General features: G+C 41.0%; 1 protein-coding gene across 18 annotated transcripts in view; it reads right to left on the bottom strand.

Moving 5' to 3' along the window:
* PPFIBP1 (PPFIB scaffold protein 1) overlaps positions 1 to 19,738 on the bottom strand; it is a 114,653-nt gene that overhangs the window by 15,773 nt on the left and 79,142 nt on the right. For 4 of the 18 annotated variants that reach the window (XM_087764718.1, XM_087764720.1, XM_087764719.1 and 1 more), the window contains 13 exons: positions 17,208 to 17,300; positions 16,614 to 16,706; positions 14,748 to 14,862; positions 13,185 to 13,217; positions 11,802 to 11,863; positions 11,017 to 11,101; positions 8,772 to 8,929; positions 7,695 to 7,825; positions 6,080 to 6,133; positions 4,839 to 4,899; positions 3,698 to 3,727; positions 2,324 to 2,495; positions 810 to 842 (listed from right to left, as the gene is read on the bottom strand). In XM_087764718.1, the coding sequence (XP_087620844.1) occupies positions 810 to 842; positions 2,324 to 2,495; positions 3,698 to 3,727; positions 4,839 to 4,899; positions 6,080 to 6,133; positions 7,695 to 7,825; positions 8,772 to 8,929; positions 11,017 to 11,101; positions 11,802 to 11,863; positions 13,185 to 13,217; positions 14,748 to 14,862; positions 16,614 to 16,706; positions 17,208 to 17,300 (1,120 nt within the window). The remainder of the gene's footprint in view (positions 1 to 809; positions 843 to 2,323; positions 2,496 to 3,697; positions 3,728 to 4,838; positions 4,900 to 6,079; positions 6,134 to 7,694; positions 7,826 to 8,771; positions 8,930 to 11,016; positions 11,102 to 11,801; positions 11,864 to 13,184; positions 13,218 to 14,747; positions 14,863 to 16,613; positions 16,707 to 17,207; positions 17,301 to 19,738) is intronic. The other 14 variants (XM_087764721.1, XM_087764722.1, XM_087764723.1 and 11 more) reach the window with 14 other exon arrangements.

Genomic DNA, 19,738 nt, shown 5'->3' with positions numbered 1-19,738 from the left:
TTGGGTGCATTAGTAGCAGAGATTTGCGGGTATTGCAATGTTTGGTCCTTGTATCTCGCTCCCTTTCATGCACTGACACATCCCTGTAGAACAGCCAACGTTTAAGGGGCCACATGGGAAACTGAGAGGGCCCAGATCACTTGGTCTCTTCATCAGCGAGGGGCACGCCGGGTGGCCATACAACCACCCTGACTGACGCAGCTCTGCTTGCTAAGGCAGGACCCTGAAGGTCTCACCTGCCCTTGCCAGAACCACCCAGGGAATGCTCACATCACAAGACTGGTTTTTACTACGTGAATGGCTCCATCCCCATCTGCCCCAATTATTTCTCATATGTTTATTATATAATAAATGTAACTACATCTTAGAAGAGGAATTAGATATCCTTCCCCCCACAACTCCCCGAAGCAAATGCCTGGGAAATATACCTCATTCCCTGCTTTGCCACCCTTTAAGCTCTTCCAGGGGCTCCAGGACAGACGACGGCACAAAGGTGCCTCCGGTATTTCAATATCACCGATTCTCACCTGCCACCTTGGTCTGTGGGTAACTTTGTGCTCAAAGTTACGGCAAAGGTCTCTGCAAATTAACCCGCAATCTCTCTCATTAGTAGCAGTTACTAAGAAATGGTGCAGCTGACTTTTAGCAGAGGGTAAATGTTACATGAAAACTCCTTTTAGTGATGGACAAAAGTTTCAATGCAGAGCTCTGGTGTCTAGTTCTTGTTTGAAAAGTGTGTGGCAATAACCAGCTGTTAGCAGCAGTCACAACACAGCGCTGGTACAGGCAGACATGCAGGATTACTATACCTAACGTAGGTGCACTTGCACTTCGACTGCGATCTTCAGATATCCAAACAACGCACATAACCACACGCAGCACAACGGGAGAGAACACGCAGAGGGACAAGGTAAAACACAGTTCAAAACATACATCAGCAAAATACAAGACAAAAGGAGGGAGGTACGTGAGACACATGCGCCACACGCAATGCTGAATTCACACAGAGATTAGGATTACCAATTCACTGTTAATTCCCCTCTCACAAAAAAGAGATGCAGTAGAGCTCTATGGGGGAGAGGGTAAAACAGCACCGCAGTCACTTCGGTGCTGGGAGGTCACTTGCTCCATGACACACTGGGCAGGTGACTCACGCGGGCTCCTGTGAGGTGGCAAGGGTCTGGACACCAGCTTCACAGATGGAAGCACTGAAATCTGGACAACATAAATAACTTACTCAAATTCACAAGACCCTGATCTAGATGGCCCATCTTCCAATCCTTTACGGAAGCCACAAGTACTCCACTTTGTTAGACAAATTAATTTCAGGATGAAACAAGTGATTACACAAAAACACACGTTAAATAAACCAAAGCAAAGAGTCTAACCCTCAGAATAGACCGTACATCTATTCCAAGTAAGCTAGCAAGCTCCCATGCTGTATGTCACAGGCAAATATGGGCAATGTATAATAAATGTGTAGGTATGTTATTTCATTTGAACAAAAGTCTAAAATGGTCTTTGAGTAAGTAAGAACAGGAGACCCTTCTGCTCAACAAAGCAGAAGCTATTCCCCTTCAGGGTTCTGAAAGACAGAGCTAAATTCCTAAATCTCGTGCAAGAGAAAGCCAAAAACTTTAGGTGAATGGCAGTAGATCTGATGTACAGAATCACTCGATGCTTGAACTGGAGCAATGAATGCCAGTAGGATTTCAGCTGGTGGCAACAGCGACTTCTGCATTAAGCAGAACATTTTATTTATTTCCTTGTCATGTGCACATGTCATCAGATGACAATACCAAAACAACCCCCCCTCCAATACAGGTCCAAAAATCAACATGAGCTTGAATAACTTGTCAATCCTGTTCCTGTTGTCACCATCTCTTTTTCAAGGCTGCTTAAATACACATAAAATAAAGAGGAAGACTGAGTGCTGCTGCCTCATTTCTGTACATCTGAAAATCTTAGGAAAGATAAACTGAGGATGGAGCCAGGGGAAAAAAAAGTCCACAAATTCCATGTGTGAAATACTGCCAGACAGCTAGCATTTCAAAACAGCAGCAATCCACTACAAGGTCCCAGGGGAGATATCACAGCAGAGGCTGAAACAGATCAAATACTTCATTACATCAGTAAGCTTTTTTTTCTGTTTGGGTTTTTTTTTTTTGGTTGCTGTTTGATATTTTCCAAACATCCTACTGAGAAAAGTGTCACCAAGTCACAGTGAGACTAAGGCTGGCCCTCCTGCTTCTTAAGACAGTTACAGCTGTTGTTAAGACCCTTCAAAATACACAGACTCTGCATGTAGGTGCATGATACCTACCCAGGTTGGGGGCACTCGCGGTCCTCTTGTTATTTTTTATCTTGAAAAAGCCTCGTCCAAATGAAGATCTGGCTTTACGCGTACCAAAACTATCCTCATCGCCTGTGCCACCGTGAGGAGACTTTGGAGGGAGGGTTGCGAAATGATTACCTTCCACAGGAGGTTTAACCTGCTTAAGGTAGGGAAATAAAGATTCAATATCAGGGAATTGCAAAAGGCCTTTTGAGAGAGACTGCAAAGTGATTGCTGACAGATAATCTGGAGAGTCTCTCTCGTTTGTTACTATAAGAGAATGTAAATGCCATAAACGAAAACATAAACAAGATCTTTATTTGAATATGTTCAGGACCCAGGATTACTATTACTACCTTCTAAGAGTAACATGTCTTCTTTAAGATGTTTCCCAGTTTCTGCAAGGCTGGCTTACAGGTATGGAAAAGGTAAAAATACAGTCCTGGAAGGCTTTGAACTTTTCCAGCTTTCCAGGGTTTCTGTCTCCCATGCCAGTAGCTGTAGGGGCAGTGGGAAGCAAAGAGAGAAACGAGACCCCTGCAGATACTGGTTCTCTGCCAAGTGTTAGACAGCTCTTTTTGTCTATCACTGCTCTGCAATTTCAGAATTAATGGATTAATTGACTATGTCCACTGCCAAAGCTGAGAGGAAATTAAGTATCAAGCAAGGAGTATCAACGCCAGGACAGACATCAGACACACCAGTTAACCAATGTAAAGCAGTAGTTTTACCCTTGCTGGTTGTTTCACGGTCTCTTTAAAAAGAAGGAAGAAGCAAACCTATTCATACAATCCAAATATGATCCTTTGGCTTTTGCTGAATCGATACAGCATTCACCCTGTAAGTGGCATCTGAGGTATGTTGTCTCTCCTCAGGTCCTCCTATAGGTAACAACTGTTGCATGCAAACAATGGCCATATGGTACTGCAGGGTGACTGTTCTGCAATAACAGTCCTTTTAGGAACACAGTTGCTACTCACAGAAAACAATTTGGAAAGCCAAAGGTTTTTAAAGAGACGCTAATCAAAGGTAGTTACAGAGTCAGTAAAATACTTAATGATTAGCTTTGCTAATTATCTAGTGGTAGAATACACGGGGAGAACATTAGCTTAGATGGCAGCCTTATGTTTAACCAGACTGAAAGATAATCCATGTGTGAGAAGACAAGAACGTGTGAGACACTGTAAGTCTGACACTGAAGTGATGGTGACAACCATCATATACTCCTCGCCAGCTTGTCTGCAGGTCTGCTGTTCCCCCTCTGGAACTGCATGCCACAATTTCACACAACTGAGCCTTTCAACACCTGCTCACTGTCTGTGTTTCTCCATGTACACGCGCGAGCGCGCGCACACACGTTACCTCTGTTGGCTTCTGTGCAGAGTCTCTGTCCTGTTAGGGAAAGATTAAGACAGACGTTTAAAAAGTCATGGTTTATAGCCAGTGTTCAATTCATTATAATTACCCTGAGTTAAATTCTGACTGAAATACCCTTCCCTGCCTATTTTTTTTCCCCCAAAATAAATCTCTTCAGAGCTGTATTTCACACAGATTAATTCTTGCTTTCTTTGAGGTCAGTGTGCTGACACGAAAATATGGTTGCTTCGGTTTGCTTTGCAAAGCATTAGCTGTGTACGTAATTAGGGACATGCGATCTGTTAAGGCACTAATGGGCACAGCTGGCTGAGGGGACCCAAAGCAGGAATCAGACAGAGTAGAAGCCAAGTAGATAAAACATTCACAGCCTCCACTCCTTGGCTGTCTAAACGAACCAAAAAAAACCCCCTAGCCCATGAACTCTAGCTCTCATCATCAAGTTCTGGTAACTTTTTCAGTCCTGTCAACATCACTCTGAGCTGTAAGGCACAGCTCAGCAGCTTGGGTATCAGGGAACTCAGGAGCTTTTAGGAGTTTAGGCTGTCAAAAAAGAGCACAGGAATTGCCCTGATTTAATGACATTGTTAGAAGCTAGCTGCTTTTGGTCACTTCAAAAGAGACCTAAACTGAAGCTACCACCAGACATACAAAGGCCCAGTATTTTGTTCCTGACCACCTAAAACATATAGTCACCCCACGCTGTATTTTATAATGCATTAATTACACGGCCTTTCAAAATTATTTGCCTTAAACACAGGTAGGAAGTGGTTGCGGGACTTACTTTCTTCTTGTCTTAAATCAGAAAAGCATATCAACTAAAAAAAAAAACAAACCTCATTATCTGAGGAAAAACACCACAAGAGAGTCTCAGGTAAATGCCTCATTAAAAAAAAACAAACAAACAAACAAAAAAGGCATCTGTGTTTTCAAGGACAGATTTTCTCCTTTAATAAAATCTGGAAGATGTCACATGTACGTTACCATTGCTAACACATGATACGAGAAGCCCTACTCTGACTCAGAATTTCTCAGAAGGAGGCAACAGAGCGTCCACGGGGTCACTGTCACAACAGAGACATCACCCCTGTTTCTAAGGGGATGGGAGAAAGTGAGAGACCAAACCAACCGCTTCGGATGTCTCTTTTCTCAAACTGCTCAGACTGCTGGACTTCTGCAGCGAAGAAGTTCTGAAACAACAACATAAAAACCAAGCAAAGTTACTGGAATTAAATTTGCTAAGATAAACACGCTCTTAGGAATCAGCTTTAAAGACAGCATTATATTACATGATGAGATATACTAAAAACAAAGACATTTTGAATTAAGGCAATCAATGCACTAATCAGAGCCCATGCAATTTGATGAGATACTGTAAGAACCTCCACATTGTAATTACTGCTGCTAATGCCTCAGTGACGTGATGCCTACCTTTGGATATTTTTGGCTTCTTATTTAACGTTATATTTTCAAGAAGCACAAGCAGAAGTTACACAGGCAAAGGAAGTGATATAAACAAAAGCTATGAAAAACAGTATTTTTAGCAACAGGCTTCTGACTAACTTAATCCTTAAAGAAGCCAAGCATATTAAGTCAAGCATGTGTGTTTTAGTATTTTATCTTCAGTTCCATTTTCCATTTTGGACCAGATATCCCACAACTTCTGGTGGGATTTACAGTCTAGAACAGTTAAGTCTGGTTGAAAAGAAAGTTACCATTAAAGTTTTTCCCACAACCAGGTATAAATTAAGAGTAACTTCACTGAATTTTACAAAGTTACCTATCTTTATACCAACGTAAGGGGAGTAGAATTTGGCTTTGGGAATATTCTCGTGGCACTGACTAACTCACTCAAAATAAAAACAGCTGCTGAGCCTCACACTGTGTACCAGGCAAACTCCGTTGACTTAGGCTCCTTACTAACAAATCGCTTTGACTCAACTTCGAGTTCGTAAATAGTCCCACTGACTTCCCTAAAGAATATGGCTATGTGGCAGAAATTAGAATTATTTTCTCATTGTAGTCAACTGATCACCCTTCCCCCACTATCAAAAGAAAAAAGAAAATCACGTGCATATGTACTATGGAAAGCTATAAATTTCAAAGTATATTGACAGTCTACAACCCAATTAGAGATGCTTCACAATTTAAAAGAAATTAACTGCACAGGTGCACAGATAAAGCATTGGAAAAGAATGATCACGAAACATAGGGCATGAGCAGAAAAGTACCACCACTACATATCATCTTGGCTAGAATTAGCTGACATATTTACATGCGTATGTAAAACATGGGGGGTGCGTGGGGGAGGTTCAAGTCAACAATCACATATAAATATGTTTCCTAAACATTTTTGATTATGATACTTACACTGGACTGTCACACAGCTGAGTTTCTGGGGAGGAACCTGTTGATCTTCCTTCACTGTAGAAACAAAAAAAAGATATGAAAAAAGTAAGGCATTTGGGGATCCCATCCAAATACCTTGCTGATACAGAAATCCTATCATCTCAGCCTGCTTTAATCCTCTTTTCACTTCAGCTGTTATGGTGCTAACACATGGCAAATTTTCCCTTCTACAGTGGCAAGTCTTGTAAAAGATGAAGGACAAAGGTGAGCTCAAGAGCCCCAGGAAAGACAACTCGCACTGTAAGTTAGTGACAATAAGGCACTATTCAGCTTAAATAAATGCAGAGGTTACAGCATGTGCAGGGCCTGCAGTAGCAACAAGTAGCGGAGGCCACCGGCTCCCTGTGAGTCACCCACAGTGCGGGGTATTTTGCTGCAGGTCAGTGCTTTGGTTGGTTGTTTTCCAAGACGGGACACAGATGAAATCCCTGCTGGTGATGGCTAGAGCTGCATGAGGCACAGCACAGCAGACACCAAGCAAAGCTGGTCTTCTGGATAGGATGCTTTCCTTGACTGGAACTGGAAAAATCACACATCAACTTGTGCTTGCACTGATTTTTCACATCGAGATCGATGACAGTTATAAGCCAACAAGATTTCATTGCCTCTGGATTCTTAGTATTTGATACTCATTTAGATAAAGCCAGGGATTTGGACCCAGAAGAAAAAACCCTAGCACAGCCTTTGTCTAGCTGTGAGTCCGGTGTGCTTTTCAGTTCTCCCTGCAGCGGCAGTCTAGATCTGCAGGGGCTGGGTTTCTTCACCTGGGCAAGGAGGGTGCAGGCTTAGAAATACTGGAGGAAGCTGATGACCACTTCTCACCTAGGAGGCTGCCACTGGGTTCAAGCATGGGGGCCGCTGGGTGCCACAGCTCAGCCCTGCACCCTGGGGTGCAGCCACGCACCCCCACCCTGGCTTCCCTGGGATGCCGTGCCTACACATTTCGTCCGGCTTTCAAAAATCTCAGGCAGGGCTCTCAGAAGAGTGAGTGACGAAATATCTTTGCATTTCATCATGCCAAAGGACGGCAGCAAGGCTATCTCTTTCTCTGATCTTTTGAAACACCGCTTGGCTTTCCTTCTGGGGCTCCATTAACAGCTCAAGGTTAGAGCGGGACAGTCCTTTTGTTGCAGTTTTGGCAGTGCCTTACACCAATCTTTAGCAACTGTGGAAAATGTCTGAATGCAAATCATCAGGAATGCATTTGTGCTAGCACAGCCGACACTATCTCAGCGAGACCTAGATGATGTAAACCTAGATAAAAATAACGATTCTGTGTCCTTCATTACATTAGATCAGTTTTTCTCTCCTTCTGTTCATTTCTTGTGAAGCAGCTGGTATAGAGTATCAGTGCTGCTACAAGCAACAGCAACCAAACTAATACTTGCTTACTGGAAAAGATTTAATCAATGCACTTCACGAAAATAAGCTTAGTTTGCTATAGCTCGTCAAGTGAATACTAGCCTTGTTTAACTGACTTAATGATTGACAATACAGTAAATGACAGATTATTACTCTCATTAAATGTCACAGAATCCTGGATTTACAATTGAAAACTACATGGAAACAATAATACCTCATTTCACTTGCAGTCTCTGGCCTAGGCTGTGTTTTCACTTTCTCTGCAACAGTTTCTGAGCTCTTGGATGTTGATGAAAAAGAAGGGATTGAAATCTGTAAAATACTGGTGTGGATCTGTAAGGAATTCTAAAAAGAATGAAGAATAGGTGTTACACTGTTTTGAGCTGAAATTAAGCAGTCATAAATGAAAAAAAAAAGTAACAGATAAACTATGAAAAGAAGGATCTGAAATAAGATTTTTAAAAGTGATTTTTTTCTTTCTTTCTATTGTAACACAATGATTTACTACTTGAAAGATGGCACTGAAGATAAAACATGAATCACTGCACAGATAAGCTACAGCACAGACAAAAATCTCACAAGTCTCCCAAAGCTGCCTGCGAAATCTCTCTCTACCACAGACCCCATGAAGGGTAGTTCACTTTTCACGTTTACTCCTGTCCTCAGCCATGTAAGAGAATACCAAAAAGCTGCTAAACATCTAATTTAATTTGGTTTTCTTCATAGTGTGTTCATGCTGTTTAGTTAAGTAAGTCAAGTCTCTGCTCCGACTCAGAGCTTTAAGAGAAGAGATCTTTAGTTTTATTACTGCAAAATGTGATTGTAAAAATCAGAGATCCGACTACAACCTACTTACCATTTAACTGAATGGATGTAATGATGATTGCATCCTTTTAAATATGACAGGATATATTTAAAGTCCCAACATGTTTACTTCAAGTTCCTGACAAATTAATTGCGGCTCCTAAAACAGCTGTTTGATATGAAAAGTAATTTCTAGGAAACTAGGAAAAGTATTTTAGACCCATTCTCATGATAAATACAGCTATTTGCTGTCTCCTGAACCCATTTGATGATTAAGAAAAAATAAATTTAACTGAACTCAAATGAAACTCCTCAGCAGCTTTCAGAAGAAAACTACATTCTCCAGAAGGATACGGAACATTATTAAAAAGGCTGCAACCAGAAAAAATCTTTTCAGAAACTTGAGTTTTGGCATCTGCGATATGAATCCAGCATGAGCAATGTTTTCAAGGAGCGATAGCATTAAATGAGGAAGGAAAAAAGATACCTCTTCGTGAATATTCACGTTAAACTCATCGTGGATCGGAGATGCTGTTACTGGGGTTGGGGATGGGCTTTTCTCTGGGTCAGTCAGACTTGGTGTGTCCAATAAAACTGTGGAAACAGACCCTGAATTCAAGAAGTCTTCACTGTCACCTTCCTTGCCTGAAGGGAGAGAAGATGGAAACTTGTTGGCTTTACTTCTGGATACATGATGACCCTTGCTCCCACACAAGGCGCAGCTAGCATGCTCATTTATGAGCCAAAAAGGGAAGAGGCTCAGATTATTTTATTTTTAGGACAGACTACAATAGAAGAAGGGGAGTCATTGCCAAATGTCGCTTCCCAGTTCAACCACCACAACAGCAGGGTTGGAGCAGAGGGAGGACATATATCTGACAGCAAAAAGCCCTGTAAATGCCCTCAGGGCATTTAGTGGGATCAGTTTCAACAAGCTGAATAAACTGGAGTAGTTATTTGCTGTCCCGTGTTCTGGAATTTCATACTAAATACTTCTTTTCCCTTATTCACTAGGGAAAGACCAGGGGGTCAAGTCTGCCTGAAATTTAAGATGTCTCTATGGTGTCTTCAGGTTACCCATGGGAAAAATGCAGCTCACTGCACAAGAGTCTAACACCAACTTTTAAGTGACTACATTATGTTTGCAGACTGCCACAAACTGAGCGTGTCTCATTTAGTTAATGCTGTAACCCGCACCAGCATCTGGCATCCTCTGCTCCCAATGAGCAACTCGCTGCTGCTGAACTGCCTCAGTACTACCAAAAGGCTTGGATTTCCACACTTGTCATCGATACCAGAGTACTGACACTGACAAGAAAAAGTTAAAGGCAACTAATACTTTCTAAAAAGTGAGCAGAAACGCAGCACTCATTGCCAAAGATCTGATGCAAATACAAGCCAAAGTCTGTTCACAGCAATAATCTCTCTTGCCCATTTTTCACTGCCTGAAATCTCTGTCCACGTGCCACAAATTGACCATAAAGCACAGTTCCCAGAGACTCAAGGTTCTGCTTTAACATCCTCCTGTCTTTGAAGGCAGAGCACTGCATGAAAGAGCAATACCTATTCAAAAAACGCTACTCCTCTCCTCCAACACTCGGCATAGTGTTTTGCCCTCATCACCGCCTTTCCTCTTCCCTCAGTGATACTGTGCTTTCCCAGCCTTGCAGATCAAAGACATGCAGCAGTGTCCTTAGTGCCCCTCAGTGGTTTTGAGGAAGGAAAAGCCCTTATATACCAAGATCCAAAGCCCACAGGGAGTTTTCAGCCCAGCGTGCTCTGAAAACCCAGAACAATTTCAGTGTAATGTTCTACATGTGTTTCTTTAGAGTTTCTTTTAAGGGAGAAAGGAGAGAGTATCCAATGTAATTACACCGAACTGATGACAACCTCAACATTTATCACCTGTGGGGGTCAGAAGCTCCTGGCTCTGGAAACCTCCACCAGTCTTGGAACATATGGAACGGACTGTTACATGTTACGGTAGGTATTATAGCTACCATTTCAGCCACACAGTTAAGCTCATTATCAGGTGGCAGAGAAGGCTTTTTTTTTTTTTGTGTGTGTGTGTGAAAAAAGACTGGCAAGGAAAGCCAGCCTGGCCCCCTACTGCAGTAAGGAAGGAGAACTGTTCCACAGCTGCTACATGTGGTGGTTTGTGAAGGCTTCATTACATGCCGAAGACGTGGCGTGTCATCGCAACACAGTCCTGGCAGCACGTTCACTTTGCTACAGACATTTTTGCAGCTCTCGGGCATGGCTATTACAGCGTGCACAGCCACTGGGGCGGTGCTGGTTTGGCTCGTAGCAACGTGCACGCTCAGGCGCTGCTCTGCTCAGCTACCAACCCCTCCCCTCCCAGGAATACATGCAAGAGAGGAGAACAGCAATTTTTAGCAGTTAATGTAGCAGCCAGCCCTGAAAGACATTTCAGGAGGTTGTGAAAAGAGCCTGAGAGCTTATCATGTTCAAACTAATTTTACAAGGGGGTAATAAGCAATGTGACATTAATAGTTGCTACTACCAGATGGTAAACGGGACAGTACCCAAATGTGCAGCTGCCTGGACAAAAAAGGCAATTTACCAGTTCACACCAGTTGAAGCACTGGCTTTTACTCTACCTAAGAAATGCCTCCAAAGATAGTAAGTCTAAGAGTCGATATAACACTACCATAATGCACCCAGAGTTTAAATGAGAGTAGAGTTTAGGGGTTTTTTTGATTGTACAATACCTTTTTTACCTTGAGCCAATATCACCATGTCTTGAACTTTCTTGTACCTATTCAGAGATTGCCGAAGCTCTTCTATCTTCCGATCCTAAAATAAAGGAAAGTTGAGACTGTGCTTCTTCCTTCAGCAAATCAAAACTAAGAAATACAAATACTAGATATGCTTCAGTTTAATTGGTTTTGAGACTAAAAGAAGTGGGAAGTGTGAATGGGACAGGACCCAGAACTCTGAGAAGCTTTGAAATATCAAAACTTGTATTTAGCAAAAACTATCATCTGGTTTATCACCAGAATTGTCCCAGCCTTGAAAGTGGATTTCAGCTCAAAGGTAGAGTATAATAAATTTGCCACGTACAAAGAAAGCAGTAATCAAAGGATATAGGGCTTCAGAGATCAAAAGAAAACATCCTACAAAATGCACATGCATATGAATGCTCAAAACCATACATGAAAACAATCCTAACTTTACTGAAAGCCCCTTTGGAAACGCAGCCTGTGATAATCTCATGGGACTTGTACAGAGCTCTTTACATTTTCAGAACACAGTGTAAATTGCAGTCGCACTGCACTGAATGACACAACAGTGTAAGGACTCTGTGTACATGCAACAGCACTCATAAATGCTCAGTTATAGTCCCTTAAAGGCACTGTGGTGCTTCTGACTATAGTGAATCATTGATTCTTACAAATTTGATTTTTTAATTGAATTGTGACAAGTTCATATGTGAATATTTCTTAGAAATTTAACTCAATCTGATAAATGATTACTGAAAAAATAACATTGTTACCTTCTCTTCATTTGCTGCCATTAGAGATTCTACTGCCTTCTTCATTTTCTGTACCTCTATATCTAAAAACACAATACAGTTCTCTAAGTCAATTTAAATAAGACAGTGTAAGGAAATAAGAAAAACAAAAAGCTTAGAAGCAACTTGGTAATATCTGAAAGTAAATGTACAAATTAAAAGACAAAACATAAGCCACTTAAATTCTATTCTAGATGGAAATATATAGAAGAAAACCCTTTTTCTTCAAAACCTATTTTCTGACATTTTTATCAAGGAAATGATGAAATTCGGGAAATTTCCTTACCCACCCTCCCAGCCTTAGGAAATGGAAAAGTCAAGAGTAAAACTACTGCTTGACTTTCACTATCTCCATCTTTCAAATAACTGCAAAACAAAAAGTCCAAAATATAAAATACAACATTTGGAGTGCAATAGAACACGTCGTCATTACAACAGTCAACGAACACCCCAAATGGCACCTCAAAAACCCACTATACAAAGCAATAGGATTAATGGATATGATGAAGAAAGCATTGTGCAGTGATGCTTAGTCTTAATTCAGTATGGATGTAGAAATGAGGACAGCACAATGGAATGATACAAGTATTTGCTGTGATGAGCAGTCATGCTAGAATATATATTGTAGTTCAGACTTGGAAAAGGTCCCTAATACAGATGACAGTGTTCTGTGCTTCATCTATAATCCTTATTTACAAAGAAGTATAAATACATGGAAATATGTATGTTTTAACAAGGTTAGATTTTGGAGGTGTTCTGGACTAGAAATTCAAAAAGAATGGAAATAATCTCCATTTTTGCTAAAAATCTACCTTGCATAAATGAAGTAAACTTTAAATTTCCTTACAAACATAGGCAGGTGGCCAAATTCACAGGCAAGAAAGCATTTTTCTTTGTTTTAACTTCCTAAAATTTCTCAAAAAACAAACAGAGTGGGAAGAACATTTTCCTCCTTAATGAAATGCAAGAAGAAAACAAGCTGCCTTGGTGGCTTTCTAGATGAAAGACATTTAGACACATTGGGCTAAAACAGTAACTGATCCCGTTCCAATGATTTTCACTCAACTATGCTAACTGAAAATCTGGTTTACTGGATTGCAACTGCATTTTATTGAAAGGCAACTGTTTTGTGAGTCTCCATGAGACCAAATCTTTCTTTGTCTATCAGCTTTTCTTCAGAAAACTTTGTATTTCAAATGTGATATAGCCACCTTTATTCTCAAATTTTACTGTAAGTGTAACTAAGGGTTATAGATGATGCAACCTAACAATGTTTGTTAAAGCAGTTTTGCAAACATGCAGAAAGCTATTCTGGAAAGCACTTCTGAAATGCAAATGCTTGTGGAAAGACACCAGAAACCTTACTTTTATCTTTGAGCTTCTTTTTACAATTTTCATCTGTGCAGGAAAATCCATCGGATTTGAAATTAGCATGAAGGTTATGACATTAAATAACTTTTAACACAATATTGATGCTTAAGGAGTCAACTATTCCTCACGTATTATCGCAGAAGCAAGCAGTTCACCGTTTCAACCTGCACTCCCCTGGTGCTAACGTTCCTAATAACACAAAATAGTCTCACTGCTCTCATACACAGCTACCTGTCTCAAGGATATATTTTTCAACTGTGTGTTTTCACTTGTAAGGCCTCGGAGAAGGCTTATGCCAACAGATTACTCTTAAGCTAACACTTTACTGGCAAAAGCCAGCTAAGTGATAATGTATGCATATTTGTTCAGAAAGCGCAATTCAGCTAACGGGGCAGATAACCTGTGTTATCTGCAAACAGCATTACTTAATATTAGTCCAAGGCAGAAAAAACATGGTTCGCCATGGCAGAAGATCTCCTGCTGAGCTACACTGGAAACTAAACTAAAGTTGAGAACCAGAGGGTAATGGGAGTTCAACATACACAGCAGCCCCTAGGAAGAAAAGCCCCATGTAAGTAGTCATAAAGGCAATAAAGTCAGACCATGTTCACATTTACATGTTCTAAAAAAAAAAAAAAAGAAAAAAAAAGAAAAAAAAAAAAAAAGGAATCACCATTCAGTGTGGTCACTTTTAGTGATCTCATGCAGTGGTTTTGAGAATATAATAAAATGTGACAATCTACACACAGCATTTTCCTCCTCAGGTCAGGGGAGGATACTAATTAATCTCTTGTGGCTTTATTTTTCTAAAAAACGTACTTTAAAAGCACAGTCTTAAAATCAGCAATAACTATCAGTGAGATATATTCAGAAGTGAAATTGCAGCAGGTCAAAAAAGTCTGCGCAAAATTTCTGTGTGGCTTTAAAGACAAATTTCTATTTTTAAATAAATTCCCAAATCTAAGTTTCCTCCAAATAAATACTGATAAAAAGAATTCTGACATGTAAATTTTCTGTGCTAATTCAAGCTTAATTAGGATTTACACATATCCAGTGCACAGATCCATAACCAGTCCTCAATTTCACCTACTTATGGCTAGGTCCACACTGAAGATTTGCTGGTACACATCATACTTCGGTTTGCAGTATGCTTTTCCCCTTCCTTACCAGTAAGGGGTGTACAAGCAAAGGCCAGCATAGATACCCACACAGAACGTCTCCTTCTCAACATAATCTTTTGGGGGAACTTGTTGAAATTAGTTTAATGATTTCTTTGCCAGTATAACTGCATCTTTTGAGGCACCATGCAAGCCATGTAAAGAGCTAACTACAGATTACTTAGGCTAGTTTAAAGTTGATCAAGAACTTGCTATGACAGTAGGTTCAGCAGTTGCATCATGAACACCTACTAAATATATTAAAAGAAGTAAACACGAAGACAGAAAGCATATGAAAATTGAGGCTTTTATCTGTTATTTCCTGTACAAGCATTCCTGGAAATGACCTCAGATGAGATGACTGAGGAGGACATGGTAAGAGAGCCTCCCTTCGTCTTACCTCTGTCCAGTATTTCAATTCCTTCTCCTTTCAGCTTGCAAACCAGTTTTTCTTGCAACCTTTTTACCTCAGCTTCCTTCTGCTCTAGTTTGTCTTTCAAAGCTGCTAGCTCATCCTGTAACAGACACAGAATCACTCAGTGACAGCTTCCACATGCATCTGAGACGTTTCCAAAATTCCCTCCTATGAAGCACAGTGGACAGGTCCTCAGCCGGTGGAAATGACCGAGGGACCTCTGACATTTACACTGGCTGGGGGTACACCCACCAAACTGACTTTGAACATCACAGCAGACCACTGAGTCCATAAGAGGGCAAAACCATGGGGCCTATGGTCCAGAAGTGTCAGATTTTACATTTAAATTTAAAAAAGAAAGATTAAAGCAAAAAAAGTAGTTTTCTTATTTATTTAACCTTGCAGAGGTTAAAAGTGCAGGTGATGAGGCTGAACACTAAAATTTACGAACACTTATTTTGTTACTTATAGGGCATTTTGCATGTTCAAAGCTGGACAGTTATGGAACTGTGCTTACACCAGGCTGAGGACAGTTTCAGAAATAACCACTGCTTCTATGAAAGAAAAATCAATCACGACACCATCAAGCACAAAAACACATACTGGAAAGCAGTTCAGATGAAAATGTGGTACCTCTGCCACAGTCTGGGTTTGCTGATCAAGCATTAAGAAAGGAAGCTTAGAGTTGAGATTCATGGGAATAAGACAGATGGTGTTTGGGGGAGTTGGGGTGTATTAGATAAATGCTGTCAAATTTTAACTTAGATCTAACCATCTGCACTAGCAAGTGACTGGCACGGATCCATGCATTTAACTTTTTAAAATTTGAGTCAAATCCTACCCAGTTTAGTAACATGTTTCTTTGATGTCCGAGGATATCTTGTGCAACAGCATCATCAAGACAGGACCCTCAGTGCAAATGTACCCAACACTGAAAATTTAATTTGTTCAGTTTGTAAACAAAACAAAACAAGGCAAGACTCATAATTTTGGCATTTACAGCTTCTAACTGAAGTTTTAAATCCTTAAAGGAATAAACCAAACTAGAGTACCGTGGCTTGGGTATATTCCTGAGCTTCCCTCAAAAGATCTGCTGCAAATATATAGCGATGTCTGTGACCCAAACTATGGCCCAGACTACAGAATTTCCTGAAATTGGTTCCTGTTTGTTCTAAAGTATCATTAAAAAATAGATCAATCTTAAAATTGTCAAGAAATCAAAGCTTCTTCCAGAACAGTGGTTGGGCAATATGATTCTCCAGTGCCCCAACTTGGTACTGATTTTAATGGGATTTCTGCCACTGTAAGACCCAGGCTTCTCCAAAACAAGACCATCTCTTGGTCACTTGAGAAGCTGCTGTTACACCCATGGGCAACTAGAACTGCATGTGCTTCTTGATGTGTATTTCTTCCCCTGAATCAGAAACACGATATGTAAATTTACACGTGGGAGAGGGGACAGCATAAAAGAATCACTATTTTCTCGCTAGTTTTCATGAATAAATTTTCTCTAAAAGGTGAGAAAAAGTTCTGTTTGAATAATGGACGTAAGCTACAGAAGAGGCAGTCTTCCCTTGGAAAGGGAATGATTTTAACACAAGTCTAATTCCATTATGTATAACCTATGCAAAGTTCACAACACTAAAATCCTTTCTCATCCAATATGAAAGCTGTTTACAAGGAATATCTACATAAAGAGCTTTCCACATCTAATGGGAAAGGGCGCACTGCATATCAACACACAGCAATTAATGAAGAACAGAGCATGACAGCACGATGCAAGACAGACCGTAAAACGGTGGAACATGAAGGATTCAAAACAGGCCCAATGTTACCCAGAAACTACTACACCTTTAGCATCTGGCTTTTTTGCTCCATCCGCTGCTTTTCATACTGCATCTGACCCACTTTGATTTTCATACTAGAAAGTTTGGCCATTAAAGACTGGTAACAGAGACAGAGGAGTGAGAGAAAACTAAAGATAGAAAAGAGACAAGGCTAAATGGCAAAGAGAAATCAGACACTTACAGAAACAGGCTGCTAGAATTACTTAGGTGAATGCTTTCTCTTCAGAAGTGGCTGATTTTTAGCACATTTAGGAGAAAATAAATGGTCAGCTTTGGTCTCACCTATGGCACATGCCTTATGTACTGCAACTGGGGTTTCTTGACACATATGTGAAAGAAGGGTCTAAACAGGTCATAAATTTACTGTTAACAGCCAGCTGCATGGTAGGTTATCCTTCATAAAAAAACAATGCCCAGATCTGAAAACCATAGCATGAAATTTGGAAATAGCCCTTGTTGCTAGGTGAGTACCATGAAACCCTCGGGCCTGATTGTGCTCAGGATTTTGCAGGGTGCAGGCAAGGATTGGGGAAAAGGGAGTGAACTTCTAAAGCCTGACTTACACCCATCTCTCCTCCTTCCCCTCAGCCTCACTTACTTTGGTTGTTTTCAGTTTTTTCTCATACTGGAGTCTTTCATTGTCCATTTCTCCCACTCTCAACCGCAATTCATTTATTTCCTGGATCAAGTCCTGAGTGAGGGGAAAAACAAGACCAGAAACAACAAAGAAATTCAGTAAACAAAACAGAACAATAGCTACCCATTGGTAGGACTGTAAAAACACAGCAGCAACAAAAGGCACTCCGTACACAAAACCACACCACCCAAATTCATAACCAAGCCAAGCAATTCAGAGCTTCCTAGCTATCCAGGGACTGGATTTCTCAGTTTCTGCATTACTGCACTGAATGCAAGAGGGCAGAGGACAAAGGGAGACATAAATTGAAGTTGTGTTCCCTGTGCTGAAAGCCAAGAAAGGCCTCCTGCCCCTCTGGCTGCTCAACTGCTTGGATGTCCACCGCTATGAGTGGGTAATGGAAAACCGTGGCAGCCATCCTTCAATACACAGCAGCTACATCCTCCCCTCCCCACTCCCTCCCACCCCCGGCTCGCCAGCCGCCACCCGCCTTTTCAAAATATGAAGTGATTACAGTGTAAATCCACGTTTCCGCCACTCAAAAGAGCCCCTCTAACTGAGGGCTGAATGGAAGAGCCATCACTGGTTTCTACAAGCACAAAGGCATATGCGTTTAAGCATCAACGGTGCCATACATCTGAGCTTTGCAAATTCAGCCTGGTTTGGAAGAAACTTGGAGCTACCACCAACTCACATCTGAGCTCTTCCCGAGAATGGCTTGACCTCGTGGTCATCCTCCTGGAGAGACCTACCAGGTTTGGAGGTCAGCCCTGAGTGCCACCAGCTCTACAGCTCCCTTCCTGCAGTGGTCAAATGAACCCCGAGTTTCACTGCCCCACCAAGGTGCAAGGCACTCTTTCTCCAAACCTCCCTGTCCTCTAGATGGGGAAATGGGATCTTAAGTGGCCAGCTGCAGACCTGCAGAAAGCCTGGGGGACAGCCAGGACAGAGCGTCCCTCCATATACGAGATAACAAACCACAGCTTATTGGGAAAACGATCTTCCTGCTCAGCAGGGGAACACATTACCAGAAACCTGTGACTTTTGCACAACTCAAAGATGTCCAGCAAGCTTCTGCCTCATGTATATCTCACTGACCTTTAGTTTATGTATGGACACCAGATCAGTGTTACGTTTGTGTGAAAAAAGGGGAGAAAAAAAAAAAGGGCAAAAGAAGGCAGTTTCTCGGCAGCTACTGTAATGCTGTATCACCAGGAGACTCTTGAAAAGAGGAGATAAGCTCTTTGTGCACCCTAGAAAACATAAAAGAACTTCAACTGCAGTATAACAGCTTTTAAACTACCAAGAAGACAGTATGGTACTTGGGTTGGCTTGTCCTCCTACATGGTAAGGCAAATCCTATCCATGTCAAGCAACACTGTACATTGAGCTAACAACTGTACGCACAATTTTTCAGAGCTAAGTGTATAATTAGTAGAGGTTTATAATTTATCAATTAACAAGCCAGCAGCTGACATTTAGAGGGTATTCATGGGTCCCTGGTAACACCTGCCTTCCAGCCCCACGCCACATTTTCTGAGCTTACAAGCCTCTGGTTATTATTTTGTGCTTAATGAACCTGATGGCAACAGAGCAGCATCTGTATTTCTTTAGCAAGATACAAGCTCAATTACCAGAACTACAAGGAAAATAAAAATACAGAACATTCTGATGCTATTAGTAATTACTACTGGTAATGTATGACTTTCTGATTTGGATACACCTGCAATTCCTCACTGATTCTTCAATGTGTGACCTTTACAAAGCACATCACTATATAGTATAAACGTACATGGATGTCAGTCTGATTGAGCTGTTTCTTATCAACACCAAGTGTTTGAGATCTCTAACAAATCTACGTTCCCAGGTCTGATGGTCAGCTTTGACACTATGCCAGTTGACTTGTTTGGGGTTTTTCTCTCCTGCAGCCATCATTTTTGCTTTGGCATGATCCAATGTCAAAATATGCAGTGCAACAATAACTGCTGAGGTTGTTGCCCACATACTTATCACGTGAACTGTGTGACTTTTAAAATACTGGAGGAGGAGAGGGAAACCAGTTATCCGTATTCAAAAGGCCCCTCTAAGTAAAAGGAATAACAAAACAAAACTCTGCTCCTTTTATGAAAAAAGTTAGCGCAACTCATATCGATTAAGAGAAATGTCAAGATGCACTCACAATGTCACAGAGAACACCAATCTTGCAACCAGAATCCAAGAGTGTAAGATCTTGGAGCAGAAACTAAATTCTTCTGCTTAATCTGTTATGGGCCTCATGGGTAATCAGATCCTTTACCACTTGGTAACTGGTCACCAAAAATACTGTACAATTTGCTCAAGGGTTAAGCAGAACTAAATACAAGTCCTAACAGCATGCTTTGCCCTAAAAATATTTTCAATTACTCTCTCGCAAGTGCAACATTAACTCATGTCTTATCTACAACACAGTAACTGTAAATGACATTCATCCTCATCTTTCTGAGGCAGAGGAG

The sequence above is a fragment of the Nipponia nippon genome, unplaced genomic scaffold (genome assembly GCF_047370975.1).
Source record: "Nipponia nippon isolate SJK-2023a ecotype South Korea unplaced genomic scaffold, ASM4737097v1 scaffold_3, whole genome shotgun sequence".
Lineage (NCBI taxonomy): Eukaryota > Metazoa > Chordata > Aves > Pelecaniformes > Threskiornithidae > Nipponia > Nipponia nippon.
Note: the sequence above shows the minus strand (reverse complement) of the source record. Positions and strands in the feature narration are given on the sequence as shown.